This window comes from Palaemon carinicauda, chromosome 35 (genome assembly GCF_036898095.1).
Source record: "Palaemon carinicauda isolate YSFRI2023 chromosome 35, ASM3689809v2, whole genome shotgun sequence".
NCBI classification, from domain to species: Eukaryota; Metazoa; Arthropoda; class Malacostraca; order Decapoda; family Palaemonidae; genus Palaemon; species Palaemon carinicauda.
Window position 1 is genome coordinate 73,471,684 of NC_090759.1, and position 22,430 is coordinate 73,494,113.

Below are 22,430 nucleotides of genomic sequence, written 5' to 3' on the forward strand. Positions count from 1 at the left end.
TCAGGCAGGCCCAGTTGTAGTTTCTACTCCGAAGGATCGCCCGATCCCCTTCCCTCCAGAGGGAGTCTCTGACTGGGCGGCTGTCAGTAAGCAGCCATGGTTCAGGTCCCTTGTCAGAGCTGTCATGCAGGCTTTCAAACCTGCCTTCTCTGAGATGGGCCTCAAATCAATGGCAGCTCCGACCCCACTGAAGAGGAAGAGAGGAGTAGAATTCGTGGTAACTTCTCCCAGGGCCAAGCTGGCTCCCCGGAAGTCCTTAAGGAAGGCTCCCTCCCCCCCAGACTTTCTCTCCCTCTCCTGTGGATGAGGATTTTCCGTCCTCGGGAGTCTACCGAGGTGAGGCGTTCTCCCATCGCACCAATGGGTTTCTAACCCCACCTCGTGCAGGAGAATCCTCCCGGGTTGGAGCGGAGAAGAGCCCACAGACGTCGTTGGAGTCCTGTATTCCTCCCAGGAGGGAACCTAAGGACTCAAGACCATCCCCAAGTCATCCTCAAGGATTCGACCAGAGCCAACGAGACCTGCAGAGAACGTCCACGTGTCCCCCGAAGAAGAGCCTTTGGGGACGGAAGACTTTGCTGCCAGTTCTCCAGGAGAACTGGCAGGTTCTGACCCTGATGAGGCATCTCAATGGGTTCCCGGATCCTGAGATTCCTCCTCGAGAGGGCAAGGACACGGTCCTGGACCGAGTCTTTGGCACTCAGAAGCCCGCTAAGGCCAGTGCGGCTTTGCCCTGGTCCCAAGGGGTGAAGAGTGCCAGGGATAAGGTTGAGGGCCAGCTCTCCGAGCTCGCCGCCTCCAGCCGTTCCACGGCTGGCAACAAGCTCCTCCCTCCTCCTCGTATCCACCAGAGGAGGTACTTTGAGATCATGGAGGAGTCATGCTTAGCTCTTCCCTTGCACCACTCTGTGGAAGAGCTTACCAAGGGAATCCCTCTAGAGAGGCTCTCTAGCCGGCAAGTGTCTTTCTCGGTGACAGAGATCCTAAGTCAGGAGAAGGTTGCAAAGTGTGCCATGCAGGCTACTTCATGGCTGGACGTCTGGTTGGGGTCTCTTGGCATCCTGTTGCGATTAGAGGACCTGTCCAAGGAGAGCACCAGGAAGGCCCTGGAGACCATCCTTTCGGGCACCCGCACCATTGAGTTTCTGGCCCACCAAGTCTCGAACTTGTGGGCCAATTCCATTATGAAACGACGTGATGCGGTGGCAGAGAGGTTCCACACGAAGGTCCCAGCCGTCGAGGTCAGCAGGCTCAGACATTCTTCCATTTTGGGAAAGAATCTGTTTGAGCCTAAAGACATGGAACAGGCAGGTGAGAGGTGGAGGAAGTCCAACCAGGACTCTCTCCTACATAGGGCTTTTACATCAAAGCCCTATAAACCTCCAGCACCTCAACAACCTCGCCCGTCCAAGACAACGAAACCGGCAGTGGCAGCAAAGGCAACGGTGTCGAGGCCCTTTCCTGTCAAAGATAAGAAAGGCAAAAAGTCCTCCAGGGGAGGGAAAAAACCTAGAGGGAGTGGCCGAGGCCGCAAATGCTAGGATTGGCAATCCCCCTGCATGTCCACCAGCGGGGGGGATGCCTACAAAGTTGCGCAATCAGGTGGCAGCAACTCTGGGCCAATTCCTGGACGATTTCCGTGATCAGTCAGGGATATCGCGTCCCGTTCATAACATCTCCACCTCCCCTAACAGCGGATCCAGTGTCATTGAGCTCCTTTGCCATGGGATTGGCAAGGGGGCAAGCCCTACGGGCAGAAGTCGAGACCATTTTAAAAAGGGCACTCTCCAGGAGGTCGTCGATGGTTCCCCAGGCTGCTTTAGTCGACCCTTTCTTGTAAGGAAGGCGTCTGGAGGCTGGAGACCATTCTTTGACCTCTCGGCTCTGAACAGGTTTGTCAAACAAACTCCATTCAGCATGGAGACTGCAGACACGGTCAGACTTGCATTGAGACCACAAGACTTCATGTGTACACTGGACCTGAAGGATGCGTACTTTCAGATACCAGTCCATCCGTCTTAAAGGAAGTACTTGAGATTCAGCCTAGACAACAAGATCTACCAGTTCAAGGTGCTGTGTTTCTCTCCACAACTCCTCAGGTATTTACCAGTGTGTTCACCCTGATTTCTTCGTGGGCACACAGGATCGACATCAGTCTCCTCCGTTATCTGGACGACTGGCTGATCCTGGTAGACTCGGAGTCGACCCCCCTTTGACACAGAGACAAGCTTCTGGGACTTTGCCAAGATCTAGGGATCATGGTAAATCTCTAAGTCTTCTCTGCTTCCAACTCAGCGACTGGTATATCTAGGCATGATCTTGGACACATCTCCACAAAGCCTTCCCATCAGACGACAGGATAGCAAGGCTGAGGAGGGTCGCAGATCCTTTCTTCAGACGAGACAAACTCCCAGCCCAATCGTGGTTACGTCTCCTCGGTCACCTTTCTTCCCTGGCCCGTCTAGTTCCAAACTGTCGCCTCGGGATGAGATCCCTGCAAAGGCGACTCAAGTCCCGGTGGAATCAAGGTCACGATTCCTCAGACGTCTTGGTCCTTATGGGTCCTGCGGAACGGACGGACCTTCAGTGGTGGGTGACACGAGAACCTACGAGAGGCAGTGGATCTTCTTGTCCTCCCCCCGGATTTGATGTTCTCGGACGCCTCAAAGAAAGGGTGAGGGGCCCATGTTCTGAACCACAGGACCTCAGGCCTCTGGTCAGAATCAGAAAAGTGCCTCCACATAAATCTGCTAGAAATGAAGGCCGTATTCCTGGCACTTCAACAGTTCCAACAGTACCTGGCGGGTCACTCCGTGGTGGTGATGAGCGACAACACCACGGTAGTGGCTTACATCAACAAGCAGGGAAGTACCTCTTCAGAGCAGCTATCCCATCTTGCAGTAGAGATACTGAGATGGACCGAAGTCCACTCGATTCCACTATCAGCTCGTTTCATTCCAGGCAAGAGGAATATACTCGCCGACAGTCTGAGCAGGGCATCCCAGATAGTGAGTACCGATTGGTCTTTGGATCGTCTAGTAGCCAACGAAGTCCTGACTTTGTGGGGTTCCCCGACAGTGGATCTGTTCGCGACAGCTTTGAATTTAAAGCTTCCGCTGTACTGCTCCCCAGTCCCGGACCCCAAGGCACTCTGGCAAGATGCCTTCCAACAACGGTGGGACAACATCGATGTATACGCCTTTCCCCCGTTCTGTCTGATGAGGAGGGTACTCAAGACCAGAATATCGGTCAACCTTTCAATGACCTTGATAGCTCCGCTATGGCATCACGCAGAGTGGTTTCCGGACCTTCTGCAGCTCCTGACGGAACTTCCTAGAGAACTTCCTCCAAACAACCACACGCCAACATCTTTCACAAAGCTGTAGCTTCGCTGCGGCTTCACGCCTGGAGACTATCCAGTACCTCCTCACAGAGAGGTTTTTGGCAACAAGTTGCGGAAAGGATGTCTGGACACCTGCGAAAGTCATCCGAAGGGGTCTACCAGGCAAAGTGGAGAGTTTTCTGTGGTTGGTGTTGTGGAACGGGTATCTCTCCACTTGATGCCACTATTCCAGCAATAGCGGAATTTCTCGTGTATTTGCGGAAAGAATTGCGCCTTTCAGTTTCGGCAGTGAAAGGCTATCGCTCAGCCTTAAGCCTTGCCTTCAGGCTCAAAGGAATGGACATTTCCTCTTCGCTGGAACTTTCTCTACTCGTATGAAGTTATGAACTTACCTGCCCTCAGTCAGAAGTGAGACCTCCTCCATGGAACGTGGTTCGAGTACTCAGGTCTCTTAAGAGACCTCCCTTCGAACCATTATGCCAAGCTTCTGAACGCTACCTGACTTGGAAGATTGTGTTCCTACTTGCTTTGGCCTCGGCCAAGCGAGTCTGCGAACTTCATGGTCTCTCGTATGACATTGCCCATTCAAGGGGATGGGGAGAGGTAACGTTCAGATTCGTCCCTGAGTTTGTTGCTAAGACTCAAAATCCAGGAATGCCGTACCCTCGGTTCGACTCTTTCCGGATTTCGAGTCTTCATTCTGTAACAGATGACCCAGACCATCTCCTACTGTGCCCTGTGAGGAGTCTGAGGCTCTTATCTTAAGAGAACAGCTGCAATTCATCCTCGGGTGCATGCATTGTTTTTGAGCACCGGAAGGTCGAAGAGGAGGGTCACTAAGAATACTATCTCAGCGTGGATTCGCAGGGTTATCCATCATTCCCTGAATCCTGACCCTCCTCAGTCACGTCGCCCTAGAACAAACGATGTCGGGGGCATTGCTACGTCCCTGGCCTTCAAGAAGAACTACTCTGTGATGCAGGTTTTACAAGCAGGGGTTTGGAAGCGTCAGACGACCTTCACAGCCCACTACCTGCAAGACGTAACCCACAGGAGGCTCGATACGTTCTCTATCGGCCCTGTGGTGGCTGCACAACAGCTGGTTTAAACCTCAGGCTTCTTAATGGACAAGTAGCAGAGGGTTGAGGGCATAGTTACCCAGTTTTAGTTTGCATGAATGAAAAGGTATGCCTGGCCCTTATTTTCTTCATTCTCCCCTCTCTTGAGGAAAGCGGCGTCCTGGGTTCTCTGCACAGCTGACCTCAAACCACTGCAGGTAAACCATGCTTCCTTGTGTTCCTAATATTAAGATAATATTGTCACGTCCCCATACCCTTACGAGGTGGTATTGGGAACATCCTATCCTAGAATTCCATCTAAAGGACTTCAGGTCAACTTCCTAGGACGAGTCACACTTCATTCCTTCACACACAAGCTTACGTAGGCCGCGGTCCTTGCAGAGCAAGGCACTTGCGGGGTGCAGCGACTCCTTATCTTTGAGTACTGACACGCTCAGATACCGAGTCCCCGGGCAAAAAGCCAAAAATCAGTAACGGCTGGGACTTACCACCCTACCTAAGGGTTGAGTCACCCATATTAAATAGCGTGGTTTGTATATCAGTTACGGAACAAATGACAAATTCGTAGATAACTTGTATTTTTCCTAACTATACAAACCTTGGCTATTTAATCAAACTTGCCCGCCAGCCCTGTCCCCTGGGAAGTCCTACCTCTAAGCAAAGTGAGCTAATCACAGGTGTGTGAGGGGGGAGGGGTAGCAAGCTACCCCTCCCTACCCCTTCGCTTACTAGCGAGGGGGTAGTAAACCCTCGTTAAAATTCTAATGGTTCGTCATTTCAGCTACGCCGAAAGTAATACCCATATTAAATAGCTAAGGTTTGTATAGTTAGGAAAAATACAAATTATCTACGAATTTGTCATATTCATTATGCAAACTAACCTAAAACTATTTCTCAATTTCATCCTAGATAGAGAAAATACAGCAGCAATGTTCATACGATTATTACTACTTTGATATCACTATCATTAAACATTGTGGGTAGCCCATACCTCTCTTCAATGTTCTTTTTATAGGGAAAAAAAAAGGATACATGCAAAATATAATACTGTAATCTTGGGTAAAAATTTCTTTCAGTTTTTATCCATAACTGCACGTGTATCAAATGCAGGTAACAATTTAAGGATGAAAATAAAATATTGTTCTGTAATTAATTCATTTTCTTTTCCAGATTATCAACTATAGTTCCTGGCTGCATGTTTTGACTGCTAATTGCAGCACTCGGATGCGGAAGGACTGCAGTTGAAGTGGCGATCGATAACTTTATATGCTTGGACTGTAAAAGATTATGAAAGGGAAATAGACAATCATTTTCTTTACTACTCGTTACTCGATATATGGAAATAAGTTTTATCATTTTATGCAAATTAAAAGTTGAGAGGTTTATACTTCAGTGTCAGAATGCCTGGTAAAGCCCAAGTAAAGCCCAAGTACAATTTTAGCTTTTGTTTTCATAGTTCAGACTGGATATAATCATTGATGATATACAATGAATGCACCAAATTTCTCAAAACTACTACTTTATCGAGGGCAGTAATGTGATTACGGAATAACAATTTTAGGAATATTAAGACCTTGTCATAAGAGGATTCCCGTAATACTGATAATGCATGTACTTTACATTCCAGTTTGACATAATTGAATTGGTTAAAGTCTTAGATGGACAGGCAGAGAATTGACGACTATGTGCCTAACGCAATTTTAAGTGACATTTCAATGAAATTTCAATTTGAAGAAAATTTCCGTAATAGTGGTGGGACTGGGTTAGTTTTTTCTGTGCAAGGGGCTATGTCATGTTTTGCTTTGCACAGGACTGGATCATTTTTCGTTGAGGCTACATAAGACTGGGCAACCTTTTCTATACGGGGCTAAAAGTAGAGTTTAGTTTTAGCTGTGCATGAAACTATTCTATTTTGCTGTGCATGAAACTGGATTAAATTTTTCTGTGCATGTGATTAGGTTAGCTTTTAATTTAAAGTTGACCAGTTTTAGTTATGCATTGAACTGGGTTACCCCTTGCTGTGCATTGGACCGGGTTCATTTTTCCTGTCCACTGTTCAAGCTTAGTTTTTGCTGTGCTGGGACCAGGTTAGTTTTTAGTGTGCACAGGACAGGGTTAGATTTTGCTGTATGCATTGTGCTTTCCAACTAACATTTAATGTATAAAAACTTGGCGGGGGTATAAAAAGATCTTTGTTTTTATTGGCTTTGAATCAGGAAATTTTTAATAGAATGTAAAACTAGAAATTTAAGTATTAAATACTGATTTCTTTGCCAGCAATGAATTGTCCAATAGCTAGTTTGTATTGCAAATGCCATGACAGTGTTTTTGGTTAGTCTTAATTTTCGAAAGTACAGTGCATTGCCACGTGTTTATGTAGGAAATGAGATTGAAAATGTGTTTAGTCACCCAACTGGTATTAAGTGCCAAGTGGTGACAGTGTATCGGTGACGTCAGTATAGCGTATCCTCCCTATTTTCCTTGTTGGAGTTGTAGGGTTTGTAGCATCCTGCTTTTCCAACTAGGATTATAGATTAGCCAGTAATTATGATAATTATACCCAAGGTCTATAGACCTTGATTATACCTTTCAAATGATGTGACTTATGGATAAATGTCATGTCTGACAACCAGTAAATCTTTTAAAGCCCCCTATCTGCTAATTGCCCCACGGCGTCATTAACCTTCTATGTCAGGATCCCAGAAAACCTGGAATCATTCATTCTAAACGCACTAGCACCCGCACATTTCACTACAGTGAGCCTGTCCTCTTTAAAAACCTGGCGCGAGTCATTCCCTCAGTGGGGAGTGCATTTGTTACTTCACAGCCCCACACCTGTTCAGGGTTTGCAGACACAGGCCGATCATTTTGTGGGGGCATTCATGGATATTAAATTATCAACCATGTAAATGGATATTGGCCCGTTCTGTCTAGACATACTGTATGGTTAGAAGTTGTAGCTTTGTTGCGCGTGTTGATTATGGGATTTTGCGGGACGAGCCAATTCATCATATCTTCCTTGTTGCTGTTTTTAGGAATTAAAGATGTAGGTAGTTATAGATATTCTATTGGTCTTCACTGTTGATTCCCATTTGATCCTTTTGCCAGTGCTGCCATGAATACTTTAGCAAGAAATTGTATTTAAGACAATAACTTTGGAAAAGAAAATTTATTAGAAAGTTCTATACAGCAACACAAATTAAATGTTACCAATTTCCAATACTGTACAGTAGGCCTCCCTCAATTGTGGTAAAGAAGTTCGGAAGATTGAGCTTTATTTCAGTGCTGCTTTTAAGTGTTTATCGCAAGGTTTTTTTTTTTCAAACTTCAATCATATGGTAGTAGGGGGTCTTTTTTATAATTATTAAATCTTTAAGATTGAAATGAGTAGTTGGTGATAGAACCTTAGGAACTAGGAGTGTAATATCAGGTGATCCTTTAGGGCAGTTTTCTCGGCCAGATTCTTTTCATACTGTATATACTGTATATCTTAAGGAGTTTGACGTTGAAAAATACTCGATGCACGTGGTCTTCTGCATAGATTTTATCTCCCGCATGTATATTTGTGGTTGCTGAATTCCTTGGAAATCTACCTAAAATTTGTGCATGGTGTAGATTATGGGGGGTTGGAGTTGAACCCTAAAATATTTAAATGTATTATTGTACTGTAAATGGCTCCTCAACATCCAAATCTATGCATTGGCAATATATTTAACCAAATAAAACAAGTTTGAAATTTTAGCTGTGGTTCTTGAGAGCAAATTTGAGTTTGAGAAATTTATGCAGCCTATTTCTTTAACAGCACAGATGGTCATAAAGACTTTGATTAGTCTACTTTATATCGAGAAAAATTATTTCAAGTATTTTTTTTCCTTTTTGGCCTTCAGCTGCTGACTCATTTTAATTTCAGATAAAAAATTGTGGTCTATTAAATTCCTTATTCCTGATCTGGATATTAATCTGACACATCTTTCAGTTAGGTCTTCATGCTCGTTGAAGGTTTTTCATAATTCTTATAATCCATTACATTCAAATGTTCCTGATGTAATAAGCTTACTAGGTAATGGGTTAATTATAACTGTTTTGCCTTTTCCATTGAAGCTCAATTCTGCACAGTATTCTAGAAGCTTTATTTCTCTATGACCAGACTGTGGAACCTTTTCCCTATCTGGTGGTGGAATCAGTGGAACTTTTAAGTTCAAGCTATAGTATTTACAAATTTTTTCCTGTTGAATAAATTGACAATTCTAAATATGACTTCACTATTTTCATGTTACTGATCCTAATATATTTTATAATTCATTATTGCTTAAAAGTATGCTTTACATTAAATTTCGACCCAAAGAAATATAGGTGTGCACCATTGTATTTATTATTGCCTTATTTTTGTATGGGAATAGAAATGGAGGTAGACGAGATTTTTTGCAGTCTTATTTCCTAAGGTAAAATGGCCAGACTTATTTTGCTTGAGGAATTATTTTTTTGCAGAAAAATTTGCATCTTGCATCTTTGGTTCAAATGTGAAGTACATTCAAACTGAAGCCGTAAATGAAATTATTTTCGTAAACGTAGACTCAGACTATTGGTAGGCTATACAGGACCTGTACGGAGCAAGAGTACAAGGCGGGTCAGTTGCTTACTTTGTCAGTGCCATCGGTGTGTTTCAGGTAAAGTAAATACAGTATTCAGTATCCTAACTAACCTAAAAAATAATCTTAAATAAAATACAGCAGCAATGTTCATAACGATTATTACATTTTGATATCACTATCATTAGACTTTGTTGGTAGCCCATACATCTCTTAAATATTATCTTTTTAATGGTAAAAGAAGAAAAGGATAAATGCGAAATAGAATACTGTAATAAAGGGGAAAAAATTACTTTTTGTTAGATTTCATCCATAACTTTGGATGGGTATCAAATGCAGGTAACAATTTAAGAATGAAAATAAAATATTGTTCTGTAATTCATTTTCTTTTCCAGATTATCAACTCTAGTTCCTGGCTGGAAGTTTTGACAGCTAATTACAGCACTCGGATGCATAAGGACTGCAGTTGAAGTGGCGATCGATAACTTTATATGCTTGGACTGTAAAAGGTTAAGAAAGGTAAATAGACAAAAATTTTCTTTACTACTCTTTACTCAATGTATGAAAATAAGTTGCATCATTTAATGCAAATTTACAGTATCAAAAGTTAAGTTTATAGTTCAGTGTCAGACTGCCTAGTAAATGCCAAAGTACAATTTTAGCATATGTAGTTCAGACTGGATATAATTATTGATAATATACAATGAATGCACAACATTTCTCTAAACTACTACTATATTGAGGGCAGTAATGTAATAAAGGAATATTAAGGTCATAAGAGGATTGTCGTAATACTCTAAATAATGCATGTACTTCAGTGGCAATCCAGCTTAATTATTATTAAATATATTAAACTTTTAAATAGAAATACAGGCAGAGAATTGAAAGACAAAATATGCAAAACGCAATTTTAAAGTGATATTTCAATGAATTTTGTTTCAATATAATTTCAATTTTAAGAACATTTTTCAGTTATAGTTAACGAAATAAATTTCAGTGATAGTCATGCATTCTAATAGGTTAAACGAAAAAGCAAATGGCAGGACTACCCAAAACTTCAAATCAAGCAATAAGCTAATTCATTCAAGATATACAGTACAGTTAGTGATAATTTCATAAACATTTAGACAGTGGTATAATTCAATCGCTGATCATTTTACCAGGATGTTCATAATACTGTAGATTTTATCATTCAACATTTAAAGATTTGATCTTTCATGACTCTAAAAATATGCAGTATTCAGTGGCATCCTTTTTCCACAGTAAACTCAAATCTGTTAGTAAACAAGATAGTGAAACTTGATCAACTACAATGTGGTCTCGGCTTCCTAACACATCTGCAAGGATGCTGAAGTTAGCCTTAAGAAAACTACAATTCTTATGAAATTGAACACAATCGTTCGAGGGAACTATAATGCTTAAGGTACTGTAATTGCATACTGTATAATTTATATTTTTTGCTTTAACATTTTGCAGACTATTCTAACTAATTTCTCTTCCTATTGTTTTGTTAGTTTTTATAGTCTATGTAGGAAATATTCATTTATTTTAATGTTACTGTTCTTAGAATATTTGATTTTTCCTTGTTTCCTTTCCTCACTTGGCTGTTTTCCCTGTTGGGGCCCCTAGGCTTAAAGCATCCTGCTTTTCTAACTAAGGTTGTAAACCGCAAATAAAAATATGGTCATGATTGTCAGATATGCTTGGTTTATCACAACCCCCACCCCCTTCCCCATTTGTAATGTCATAATTTAGTGGCTTATTCTCTTAATCTCAGGCTTATGTAGTTTTTAGCATTTTACTGCCACCTTTCATACCAAGTATGTAACTAATCCTTGAATTAAATTCTCAGTGTTTTGCTTTTGATATGTGGATTTGATATAGGTTAGTGTCTTGAGGTTGAAAAATAGTGTACCAATGAACTTGAAATTTTAAAAATTATTGCGCATAATGAAAAGCAGGTTCTTGCTGATTAAAACTGGGTTTGAGGTGAAAAGGGAGAAAAATTAGTATAAAGTGTCCTTAGAAAAAACTAAATTGTAAGCAAATTGGATTTAAGCCAAACGTAACTGTATATAAAGGGTATTTAATGGAAATATCAAAGTTTTCCTGCATAACTATTATTACAAGCTAGGCTATAACCCTAGTTGGTAAAGAAAGATGCTCTAAGCCCAAGGGCGCCAACCAGGAAGAATACCCCAGTGAGGAAAAGAAACAAGAAAATAACTACGAGAAGAATAAACAATAAAAAAATATTTCATGAACAGTAATAACATTAAATTAGGTATTTCACATATACACAGTCTTTAAAAGATAAGAGGAAGAGAAATAAGGTAGAACAATGTGTCAGTGTGGGCTCCCCCCCCCCCCAAGCAAGAGAGCTCTAATCCAAGACAGTGGAAGGCCATGGTACAGAGGCTATGGCACTACCCAAGGGTAAAGAAAAATGGTTTGATTTTGGTGTCTCCTCCTCCTAAAAGAGCTGCTTACCAGAGTTAACCCCCTTCTGCCCTTACCAGGAGGAACTTAGCCACAGAACAATTACATTGCAGTAGGTAACCCCTTGAGCTAATGTGGTAAGAAAAGGCCAGGGTATTCGATGTGTAGGCAAGGACAAAATTAGCCGTATTCAGAGACATTGATTCAATGTAGTACTGTCTGGCCAGTCAAAAGACTCCCCGACACTCCAGAAGCAGTATCCCAATGGGTGGCTGGTGCCTGGTCCCCTGGCCAACCTACTACCTACTTAACTTGAATGTCATGATTAAATTCAATTTTGAAAATTGCCATTGGTTTACATGGCATGCCCAAATGCGTCCAAAAAGGATGAGTTTTAATGTATAATAAAATTAGCCAATGATTTAGATAAACCAGTTTCTAATTTTTAAGAATAAAGTAAAAGTTATTGTATGAAAACTTAAATGGCTATGAATTAATCATTAGAGTACTGATGTAAATGTTTAACCATATTTTGATATCTTGACAATTCACAAATTAGGTAAAATGGTCATACTTTGAAATCAAATGGTATTTTGTTGTAAATAGTACTTAATACTTTTTTAATCAAATATCATTTTCAGATGGATATGAATGGAATTTTCCCAAGATGAATCACTTACTTTCAAGAACTTTATTACTGTATTTAATCATGATTGATCTGTTGAAAGATGCAGTAGAATGTTCACTGAAGGAAATATGAAAAAGCAGTAAGTTTGTATACACTTCACGAGTTCATGGTAAAATATTGAAAAATTTATAAAGAAAAAAATTTTTTCACAACAATTCTGAAACTTGAAGTTGATAGCCATTAGATATAATGATACCAATACTGCCAATCTATTAATAGTCTATAGTCAGTACATCAATGATATTTTAGCTTTTTTGGTACAGTAGTTCAAAGTTATGGGATACAGAAGTGGACGAAATGTCCGTTGGTCCCGATTTGGTGACATTAGTACAATACCACTGAAAATAGTAAAAAACTTAATTTTACTTAATCCACAATGAAGCCTTTATTGAATATATAATGTTCCTGTAGTTATCTTAGTGGCAAGAGGTCCTAAGTTGTCCCAAGCTTTAAATGTTATGTATTTAGAAATCTTCAGGGATAGTCTTCCTTATTAGAATTAAAATGTTTATAAACCATATTTAACAATTTATACCAACATTTTCCATAAGCGATCCAGGCAATGAGACTAATAATATCTGTTTTTTTCAGAAAGAGCTTGACAGGTTATGTTTTCTACAAGATGAATCTTTGCCAATTCAATAGTGATGGATGTAACGATAGCCAGTGAATGTGGAAGCAGTTAACTTCAGTTGGATAAACAATATCCTTCATATCTTCATCTCCAGTAGCAATATTTCAAGTTTAAATGCCCCAGCCAGTTAGGAGGCTGAAGGTTAAGATAGCAGTACTGTATATTCAGGTTTTTCTTTAAAGTAAACTTCATAAGCAGTTAATTTTTTAGTATAGGGTTTTATAGCTTTGCACATAGTTGAGTAAATCTTAATCTTAAAATAGATTACTGGTGCACTTGATACTGCAATACTCTTTTGAGTGTCTTGTTTTAGGAATTTATTTCAAATAGTTATTCTTGAGCATGTGAAAGTTTCACAAAGTTAGTGTTAGTATTTTAGAGTTGTTAATTCGTAGGTAAAATATAATAATTGCTAGATAAGTAACAAGTAAGGTTAATGAAAGTTTAAGTTTTGTCATTAGTACCTTTGTTTAAATTTTTCATAACCGAATTTGCGGGGGATGTAGCAAGTCGAATGTCATTTGGTAGCAATTAAATATTGTCAAACTATGTAGGACAAACTAACTAAACCTTTAAATGTATGTAAATTACCAGTCACATTAAGATGAAATTAATGAAGATTTTAAAGTAATTAGTATAAAAGCTTGGCAGTTACAATACACTTCCCAGCATCTAAGAAAAATTCTGTATTTGGTGATTAAAACCTTTCTAGACTTAATAATTTTAAGCGTTTATACAGTACTTAGATATGTTGGGATATTCATTTAATGTGTGAGAATTTAATATTTAATTAATTATTACATAGTACCATATAACAGCTCAAAAAATTTTTCCAGTTTGAAGTAGAAAATTCTTGTCAGATTTTAGTTGAACTAAATACATAATTATACTTGAAGCAGAATTTTGAAAAATATGCGTGTTTTATGAAAGACAAATAAAACTGGAAACTAAATACCACTACTGTTTCTTTACACCTTCTTTGTTATCGGGAGTTTATAGATTTTTTTCTTTCGGCAATGCTTGGCTCTCTATGGTGTACAAAATTACTAGAGTAAACAAATGACAGAGGATACTGAAACACTATTATATAGAAAATAGTAGCACTGAAACACTCGAGGGTCACTACTTTCCAGTTACTACTTTTCACAGTTACATCTTTCAGAACAACCACGTCGTCTTGAATTGTAAGAGCAAAGGAACTTTAAGCCGCTGACTCGCAAAGGAGAGGAAGATGAGTGGGGACACTACTTCTTCTTGTCATTTGGTTGATTGCTTCATTTTAGAAAATCAGCTTCTGGTCCATTCCTCCACGCGCACCATCTCGGGCTTTTGGTCCATTCCTCCATGCGCACCATCTCGGGCTTCTGGTCCATTCCTCCACGCGCACCATCTCGGGGTTCTGGTCCATTCCTCCATGCGCACCATCTCGGGCTTCTGGTCCATTCCTCCACGCGCACCATCTCGGGCTTCTGGTCCATTCCTCCACGCGCACCATCTCGGGCTTCTGGTCCATCCCTCCACGCGCACCATCTCGGGCTTCTGGTCCATTCCTCCACGCGCACCATCTCGGGCTTCTGGTCCATTCCTCCACGCGCACCATCTCGGGCTTCTGGTCCATCCCTCCACGCGCACCATCTCGGGCTTCTGGTCCATCCCTCCACGCGCACCATCTCGGGCTTCTGGTCCATCCCTCCACGCGCACCATCTCGGGCTTCTGGTCCATCCCTCCACGCGCATCATCTCGGGCTTCTGGTCCATCCCTCCACGCGCACCATCTCGGGCTTCTGGTCCATCCCTCCACGCGCACCATCTCGGGCTTCTGGTCCATCCCTCCACGCGCACCATCTCGGGCTTCTGGTCCATCCCTCCACGCGCACCATCTCGGGCTTCTGGTCCATCCCTCCACGCGCACCATCTCGGGTTTGGGGTAATTCCTTCATGTGGTTCATCTGTTTTGTTTGAATTCAATCTAAACATCTCGGCTTTAATTGAATTCAATGCCGATCATCATGGATTTGGTTGAATTCTTCAAGAGAAACTTCTCTTGTGGTTGATTTCTTCTAATTGCGTATATTCAAAATGAGGCTGAAACAAAGACGGATATTTGTCAATGATTTACTCGCATTTCATTTTTCAGTCGCCCATTATCAACCTAATTATCTAATTCTGAAATTGAATCTTTTTTTTTTTTTTTTTCTTAAGAAATTGGCAATAGTTCAACATCTAAGTAATTTCAAAATTTTCACTGAAATTCTAAGCAAGTTTAATGTACAAACACTAATGTCTTATACTAATTTCAATGATGAAAGTAGTTATAATTGCTTCTATGCCCTCTACTCTAGAAGTAACAAACTAGCTAAATTTTCTGTACAATTAACAAATTAGGTATTTTATATACAGGTTTAAAAAGCTCAGTACAAAGTTATTGACATGTTTTACACAGCTTTTAGTCAAGTAAAACTTCTAGTCCTTCTAAATTATGCATCTTAATAACAGTTTGAATAAAATTCTAAAGTAGTTTTCAAACAAAATATTTGATACCAAATAATGCAGACTGATGTTTGAGGATTTACATTGAAGATTAAATGTTTTTTTCAAACTTATCTAACATCCTTCCTAGTGGTATGTTTCAGGACTCTCTCCTTTACACCCTTATAACCAAAAATTAAACCAATTCTAAACAAAGTTCCACGGAATACAAATCCCCCCACATTTTTTCAGGCAATATGAGAACATACCATCCTCTTTTATGATATCAATAATCTTACAACTTTGGAATCTTGAGCTACACTTTTGACACAAGCATACAATTCTCTTAGTGATGCTATGAAGTATGTTGTATTAATTTGTTGTGCAATAAAACATGAGGCCATCTTAAATAAATCTGAAGGAACATGCTATATGTGTATGATCCACAAAAATGTAGCATGCCATAAAACATTCAAAATATTTAAGATAACTCAAGATATAATTGTAATATTTAAACTTCAACCAACATAATGCAATAATTATTGATATATCCAGGCATTCTTTTACATGATGCATAATGTAATTAGAATTGTTCATAATAGCCAATAATTATCACATTTACTTTACACTTAAGTCTGTCGAATCTTTTTAGATATTACATAATATTCATGTCGGTTTAAGTTGTCTTAACTATTACAATTATGACGACTTCAACTGACATAATTGTAATATTCAAGACTACTTCAACTGATATAATTCTGATATTTAAGAACATTTAAACCAATATTATTATGTAATATCCAAGAAGACGTAACCGACTTACAGTAATTGGGTGAGTATAAAGCAAATGTGAAATATAATAACCTATTATGACTAATTATCCTAATCACATTATGCATCATGTAATAGATTACCTGGATATATCAATAATTATGACAGTCAACATGAAAGGATAAATCCAAGGGTACTACCAGCACCAGAATTTTAAATGTGAAGTATTTCCTCTTGACAGAAGGAAAATGCTGAAACCCGGTGGAATCCTTAAGATAATATATCAATAATTATGACAGAGTCAACAAGAAAGGATAAATCCAAGGATACTACCTGCACCGGAATATTAAATGTGAAATATTTCCTCTTGACAGAAGGAAAATGCTGAAACCCAGTGGAAACCTCAAGATAATATATCAATAATCATGACATTAGAGTCAACATGAAAGGATAAATCTAAGGATACTACCAGCACCGGAATTTTGAATAGAAAATATTTCCTCTCAAGAGAAGGAAAATGCTGAACCCATGTGGAAACCTCAAGATAATATATCAATAATTATGACAGAGTCAACATGACAGGATAAATCCAAGGAAACTACCAGCACCGGAATTTTCAACGTGAAACATTTCCTCTTGACAGAAGAAAATGCTGAAACCCAGTGGAAACCTTAAGATAATGTAAATTCTGCCACAGTATTTGTGTCTAAATGTAATCTGTTTTCCACAAAAACATAAAAAATAGATTCTGGGTGTAACTAAAATAAATTGCTTATAACTTCTCTCAGAATAAAGTACAAAACCCAATACTGTACAGAAGTAATTATGACCAAATAAAGTATATTTCTGTCATAGGCAAGAAAGTGAAAAAAAAACTGTTGATAAAACAGTCAGGAAGAAAATAAGTAAACAAATATTGAATGATAAAAACACCACTTCCTAAAGAGCAATGATGATAATGCCCCATACCTGATACTCTCTCTACCTGTGAAGTGATTACGAGGATACATTTGCACTCGACAGTATGCCAAAGTCAATATTCATTTGCTAAACTATGTACAAGAATACTTTAACCAAAGCAGTTTCAAAAAAATAACTGCTCATTTACCATGATTCAAAATTGCTCAATACCAATTTATGCAAATTCAAGAGTTTACCAAAATCGATAGATTTATGAAAGTAATGCCAATCTAGTTTAAGAAGTAAAGATTTGCAGAAAATGATAACAAAACTGCACAGAGAGCTCAGAATAAAGAACCACCAAATGCCCCAGTACAGTATATCAAATTTCCCTGATAAAAATCTAAGGACAAAATATAAATACAAACAAAATAGAAAATTTCAGCAGGCATTTCCAGTGGAGTGAGAAGTTTGTCCAATGAAGCAAAGATATAAAATGTTTTAGGGGCAGTGCAAACAAGCTTTCAATGGATTTTAAGACTTACACATTAGTATGAAATACTAGAATTCGTAAAATTGGTATCTCGACCAACGTCCAAAATCATAATCATAATTATGCCAACATACTGGAAGATGAACTAAATTACTATCAAATTACGATATCTTATCTTGGAGAAACTTCAAAAAAATACCAAGAACTAGAATGTGCTTGCATGAAACTAGTCACTACTGAATTGTCTTCATAAAAGCAAAAATTCAAGAACACAAATGGTACTGGGATTTGTAGGATAAAATATTTAATTTCAGCAAAAAGATAAACGTGAGCCTTAATGTAAACTTTGAGGTGATACTTTGAATAATCTTCAAAGTCTATGCAGCCGCAGCCACAATGTTTTCACCACAAATTTTTAATGAAAAAAAAAAATTTAGTGATGCATCTAAAAGGCAATTGTTTTAACTCCTATCTAACATAAAAGATGAAAATCTTCAGAATGAACCAAATGCAGATGTTCAGTAAAATACATATTTTAAATACCAAATATAAATTCACTTTTCTTGCAAAACAGTAAGCCAAGAAAAATATCAAACACCTGAAATACTCGAGGAAAACTCCTCTTCCCAGAGAGCAAAGATAAATTTTACAAACAGCACCAATACAGAAACAGAAAGCTGTAAAACATCACCTTGCATCGTATAACCAGTTTTGATCCAAATATCGACTGCTTGATTATAGTCAGACACTAACAGTTTAATAAAAGCCATTGAATAAAGTTAAAGGAGGCTAATCCAGTGAATAAAGCAAAAAGTTACAATCATTACTTGGAAGTAAGACTCCACGGTAAGCTCAAAGTAAGATGCTATTAATGTATAAATAAAGAACCTTTACAAGCAATTTGCACTAAAAAGAAGAGATTGAGCTTCAAATGATTAGTATGTCAAATGTGGCCAAGATCTGAATGTATTTTAAAAGGCAAGGTAACCACGTTCCAGTGAAGTTTTGAGATAATTACAAAGGCTATGTTTATATGCAAGGAATAATGCTTGAGATAACATACATTTCAATGGCATCAGCTGTTATATCCTGAGTATGTGATAATGATGTGTTAAAAAGCAACATGAATATCCCTACCCAAAGCTAAGGTCTACCAAAGTTTAAAGTGCTATAAATTATTTACAGAATGCATTGGATTAAAGAAAACCTACATAAAAGTCCAGTGATATCTACTTTAGGAATAAAAATATTTCACCTAATATATCCACTGTCAGAAGATATAATGGTAGGAGAGGGCCAATTTGGTTTTGAGAATCATATAAAGAAAATCTCTCGGAACAAAGTAACATCTAGAGGGATATACAGTACAGCACTGAGATTCTGTCAAATTTTAGGTTCGGTTATTGAAAATAATGTCTAGCAAGCTACAAGATAAGTTAATGAATTACATGAGTAAAAGCTGAATTCAGATTGATCTTAAGCTCGAAAGTGAAGACATCAATCATAATGTAAATTCTAGGAGTTGATTCAACAATAAGCAGAAAGTAAAGAAAAAAGTTATATTAATGAATAAACAGGACAGGCACCAGGTATAGGAAAAACATAATTAGTGTCAACAAATACAGTACCAAAATGCAGCTGCTGTAAGAAAACAAAGCCAGCAGAGGGTCTACTTAGTGTAAGATTGGGGAAGGTATATAGCCATGGTGGTAGAATAAGCAAGTTTTCAAGCTCTGGAAGAGAACAGATACGGAAATGGATATACTGCAGACATGTAGATGATGACAATAACGATGTTGGTAAGAATGCAATAATGATGGTAGTAAGGGGAAAACTAGAGGAGTTGAGAGGAATAGAATCAAAACATCAATTCAGCAAAGGAGATAAAATAACCAGGATTATGAATAGACTGAACAAAGATATAAATGATGTATAGGGCTAAAGCATATAAGAAATGAATATTGGAAAAATAAGTTTGATAGTAATAATGGAATGATTGAGGCAATACTGTATTTTGAAAATATTCTTAATGAAAACCCTGAATATGATCTGAGGGATGTTAGGCAAGATAGTAAGATCAATTAATAAAATACTAGAGGGTTTATAAGAAAAGCAGACCTGTACTTAAGATGATGAGAGTAAGTACCATGAAATTCCAAAATAAAAAATGTTTGCTACAAGCAGCAGAATAGACAAGGTTATTGGCATACCTGAACATCTGCCTAGGATAAGAAAAGTGGGAAAACAGCCTTGCAATAATAAACCTATATACAGTACAGTATAAAGAAAAAATCAAGGCACTCCAATGTGGATATCATTGAGGAAAAAGGTTACTTATGCATATTAAAATATTGGAGAAAGTTCTCAAGAAAAGGCCAAGACATGTACAGTGATACCTCGGTAGTCGAACGACTCTATACTCGAACAATTCGGAGTTCGACCAAAATTTTCGAGAAATTTTTGCTGCGGTGCTCGACCAAAAATTCGGTACTCGACCAGCCGAACACGTGACGACCGCATGGGCTTTGTGATGATGGCGCCATCTCGGCCACTCTCGCTTGTTCGGGAAGCATCAGTTCTCTCGAGAGCGTCACTCAGACAACGCGCGATCAGCATTCGTTGTGATTTAGTGATTTTCAGTGCTTTTAATTGCTTTTTTAGCTTTCATAATGAGTCCCAAGAAAGTAATGAGTGTTAAGGGGAAGGAGAAGAGGAAAACAGTGCGAACAACGATCGAGTTGAAGAAGGAAATTATAGCGAAATATGAGAATGGTGTACGAGTGTCCGATTTAGCGGTAGAATACGGAATGGCGAAGTCGACCATTTCTACGTTTTTAAAGCATAAAGAAATGATTAAGAAGGCGAATGTTGCAACGGGAGTTACGGCGGTAACTAAGCAAAGGCCACAAGTGATTGAGGAGATGGAAAAGTTGCTTTTAATATTTATTAAAGAAAAACAGTTGGCCGGGGAAAGTGTTAGTGAAGCGTTCATTTGTGAAAAAGCGTTGCATATCTATGAAGAATTAGTGAAGAAAAGTCCGAGTACCAGTGAAAGTGATTCATTTACATTTAAAGCGAGCAGGGGTTGGTTTGAAAAGTTTCGTAATAGAACAGGTATTCGTAATAGAACAGGTATTCATCATTTTCGAAGAATACTGCAGAGGAGGAAGAAACAATTAACAATAGACCAGTTTTTCACAAAAGAAAAGAAAGCTGCTACATCAAAGCCTGTTTCTCCTCCAAAGAAGAGACAAAGAAGAGAAGAAACCCCTGAAATAGATCTGCCCACCCTTTCATTGGAGAGAGAAACAACTCCTGAAGGAGAACTACCCCGCCACATCATGGAAGGGGACTCTCCTTCCAAGCAGTAACCTCCCCCTTCCATCCTCTCCACATCCATCCCTGTATGCCATCGAACCGCTGCTCAAAGGTATGTTCACTACAGTACAGAAAATGGTTTAAAATTGTTTTATTTTAGTACAGTAAATGGTTTAAAATTGTTTTATAGGATTTTCTGACCAATTTCATACACATTTAGATAATTATTGTTGTTTAGGTACACGTTTTATTAATATTTTGGGCCTGTTCGAGTGCTTGGGAACGGAATAGAATATATACCATTATTTCTTATGGGGAAAAAAAATTCGGTACTCGAACAAATCGGAGGTCGAACACGGATCTCGAACGGATTATGGTCGAGTACCGAGGTATCACTGTAATTTAAATCAGAATGTATCAGTTTGTCTTCGTGCCAAAAAAGTCAACACAAGATGCAGTCTTTGTAATGTGGAAATGAGGCAACTACGAGGAAAATAAATTTAGGATTTTTGGGAAGGCATCTATCTGACGGCGTACAGAGACAAACAATTAGATGGCTATTGCAATACCATAAGTCAGGATAAGTTCTCTCTGTTTATCACAGTAATGGGAAGGATACAAAAGAGTATGAAAGGCAACCCCTAGGAGGCACTCTACAGATGACCACTTTGCTGCAATAGAATTTGAGAGAGAGACTGTAGAAGAATGCAGCAGAGAGGAGATGATCTTAATCACTGAAACAAAGAAGTACAGATGGTAAAGTAGTCACACAGCCACCGTGGGAAAGATGAGTGACTTTGAACTGTATACCAAATGTAATAGATGATTACACAAAATGTAAATAATTGTAAAACACTAGGAAAAGACAAAAAGGAATAAACTAGGAAATTATTGTTTCAAATACGGCATAAAATGAATGGTAACACCTTGGAATAAATGTAAACAAACAGCTAACCTACTAATAAATGAAAATATCTGATTACAGTATTAGATAAAAATTACTCATTGTGGTTGGATGTAAACTGTACTACTTTATTAATTGGAATCATGGGAACTGGCAATAAAGAGGGACATTTCTAAAAAAAAGTTTGACTTTAGTAGAATGTCAAGCTCTATAGTCAAGACCAGGGGAAAAATCCTATGATTAAGGAAGCTGCAAACAGATCTGGTGTACATTAGCTAGAAAATAAAGCAAGATCTCAAAGATTGTAGTGGTTTAGACATGAAAAGAAGGGACAAAAATAATCAGACAAAAGAGCAGATGAGCAAACAGTCTGGAAAAGAGCTGCAGGAAGGCTCAACATAGGAAGTAATGGGATTGAAGAAGAATTAACATGATGCAAGTTCTGTCAGGAAGTATACAAAAGGATTGCAGTGAACGTCCTTGATGATCTAGACTCAGCAATGGTAAAGATGATAAAAAAATTATGATCAATATAGTTAGGTTTCTCATGAATATGATTCTTATGTGTGCAATTTATAATACAGTACATAAGCTTGTAAGGAATGAAATTTTGACCAGTAAGGAGAGTGTATATGTTTGCTCTAGGATGTAACTACTATACATGAAAGCTGCTGCTTCTACTGAACTAAGCCTAAATTAATGGTAAAAATGTGCAGTATCTCCCTTCCAAAAGGAGTGCTCATCCTGTACAGCTGAGAAAGACTGTTGAAGGAATTTAGTGAAATATATTCGTAGAGCTCTGC

The 22,430-nt window shown here is 38.7% G+C and overlaps 1 protein-coding gene and 1 long non-coding RNA gene across 6 annotated transcripts in view; one reads left to right on the forward strand and one right to left on the reverse strand.

Annotated features, from left to right (window-relative positions):
* LOC137627884 (uncharacterized) overlaps window positions 1–13,729 on the forward strand; it is a 213,126-nt gene extending 199,397 nt beyond the window's left edge. For 3 of the 4 annotated variants that reach the window (XR_011041236.1, XR_011041235.1, XR_011041234.1), the window contains 4 exons: window positions 9,407–9,530; window positions 10,275–10,434; window positions 12,092–12,217; window positions 12,730–13,729. This is a non-coding gene — a long non-coding RNA (uncharacterized lncRNA). Of the gene's footprint in view, window positions 1–8,881; window positions 9,090–9,406; window positions 9,531–10,274; window positions 10,435–12,091; window positions 12,218–12,729 lie in introns of those variants that run through there. The other variant, XR_011041237.1, reaches the window with a different exon arrangement.
* A 299-nt stretch (window positions 13,730–14,028) lies between these two features.
* The window catches only part of LOC137627881 (uncharacterized), a 256,631-nt gene continuing 248,229 nt past the window's right edge, over window positions 14,029–22,430 (reverse strand). For both annotated transcript variants that reach the window (XM_068359317.1, XM_068359316.1), the window contains one exon: window positions 14,029–14,857. In XM_068359317.1, coding sequence (XP_068215418.1) covers window positions 14,060–14,749 — 690 coding nt within the window. In that variant the 5' untranslated portion in view covers window positions 14,750–14,857 and the 3' untranslated portion in view covers window positions 14,029–14,059. The remainder of the gene's footprint in view (window positions 14,858–22,430) is intronic.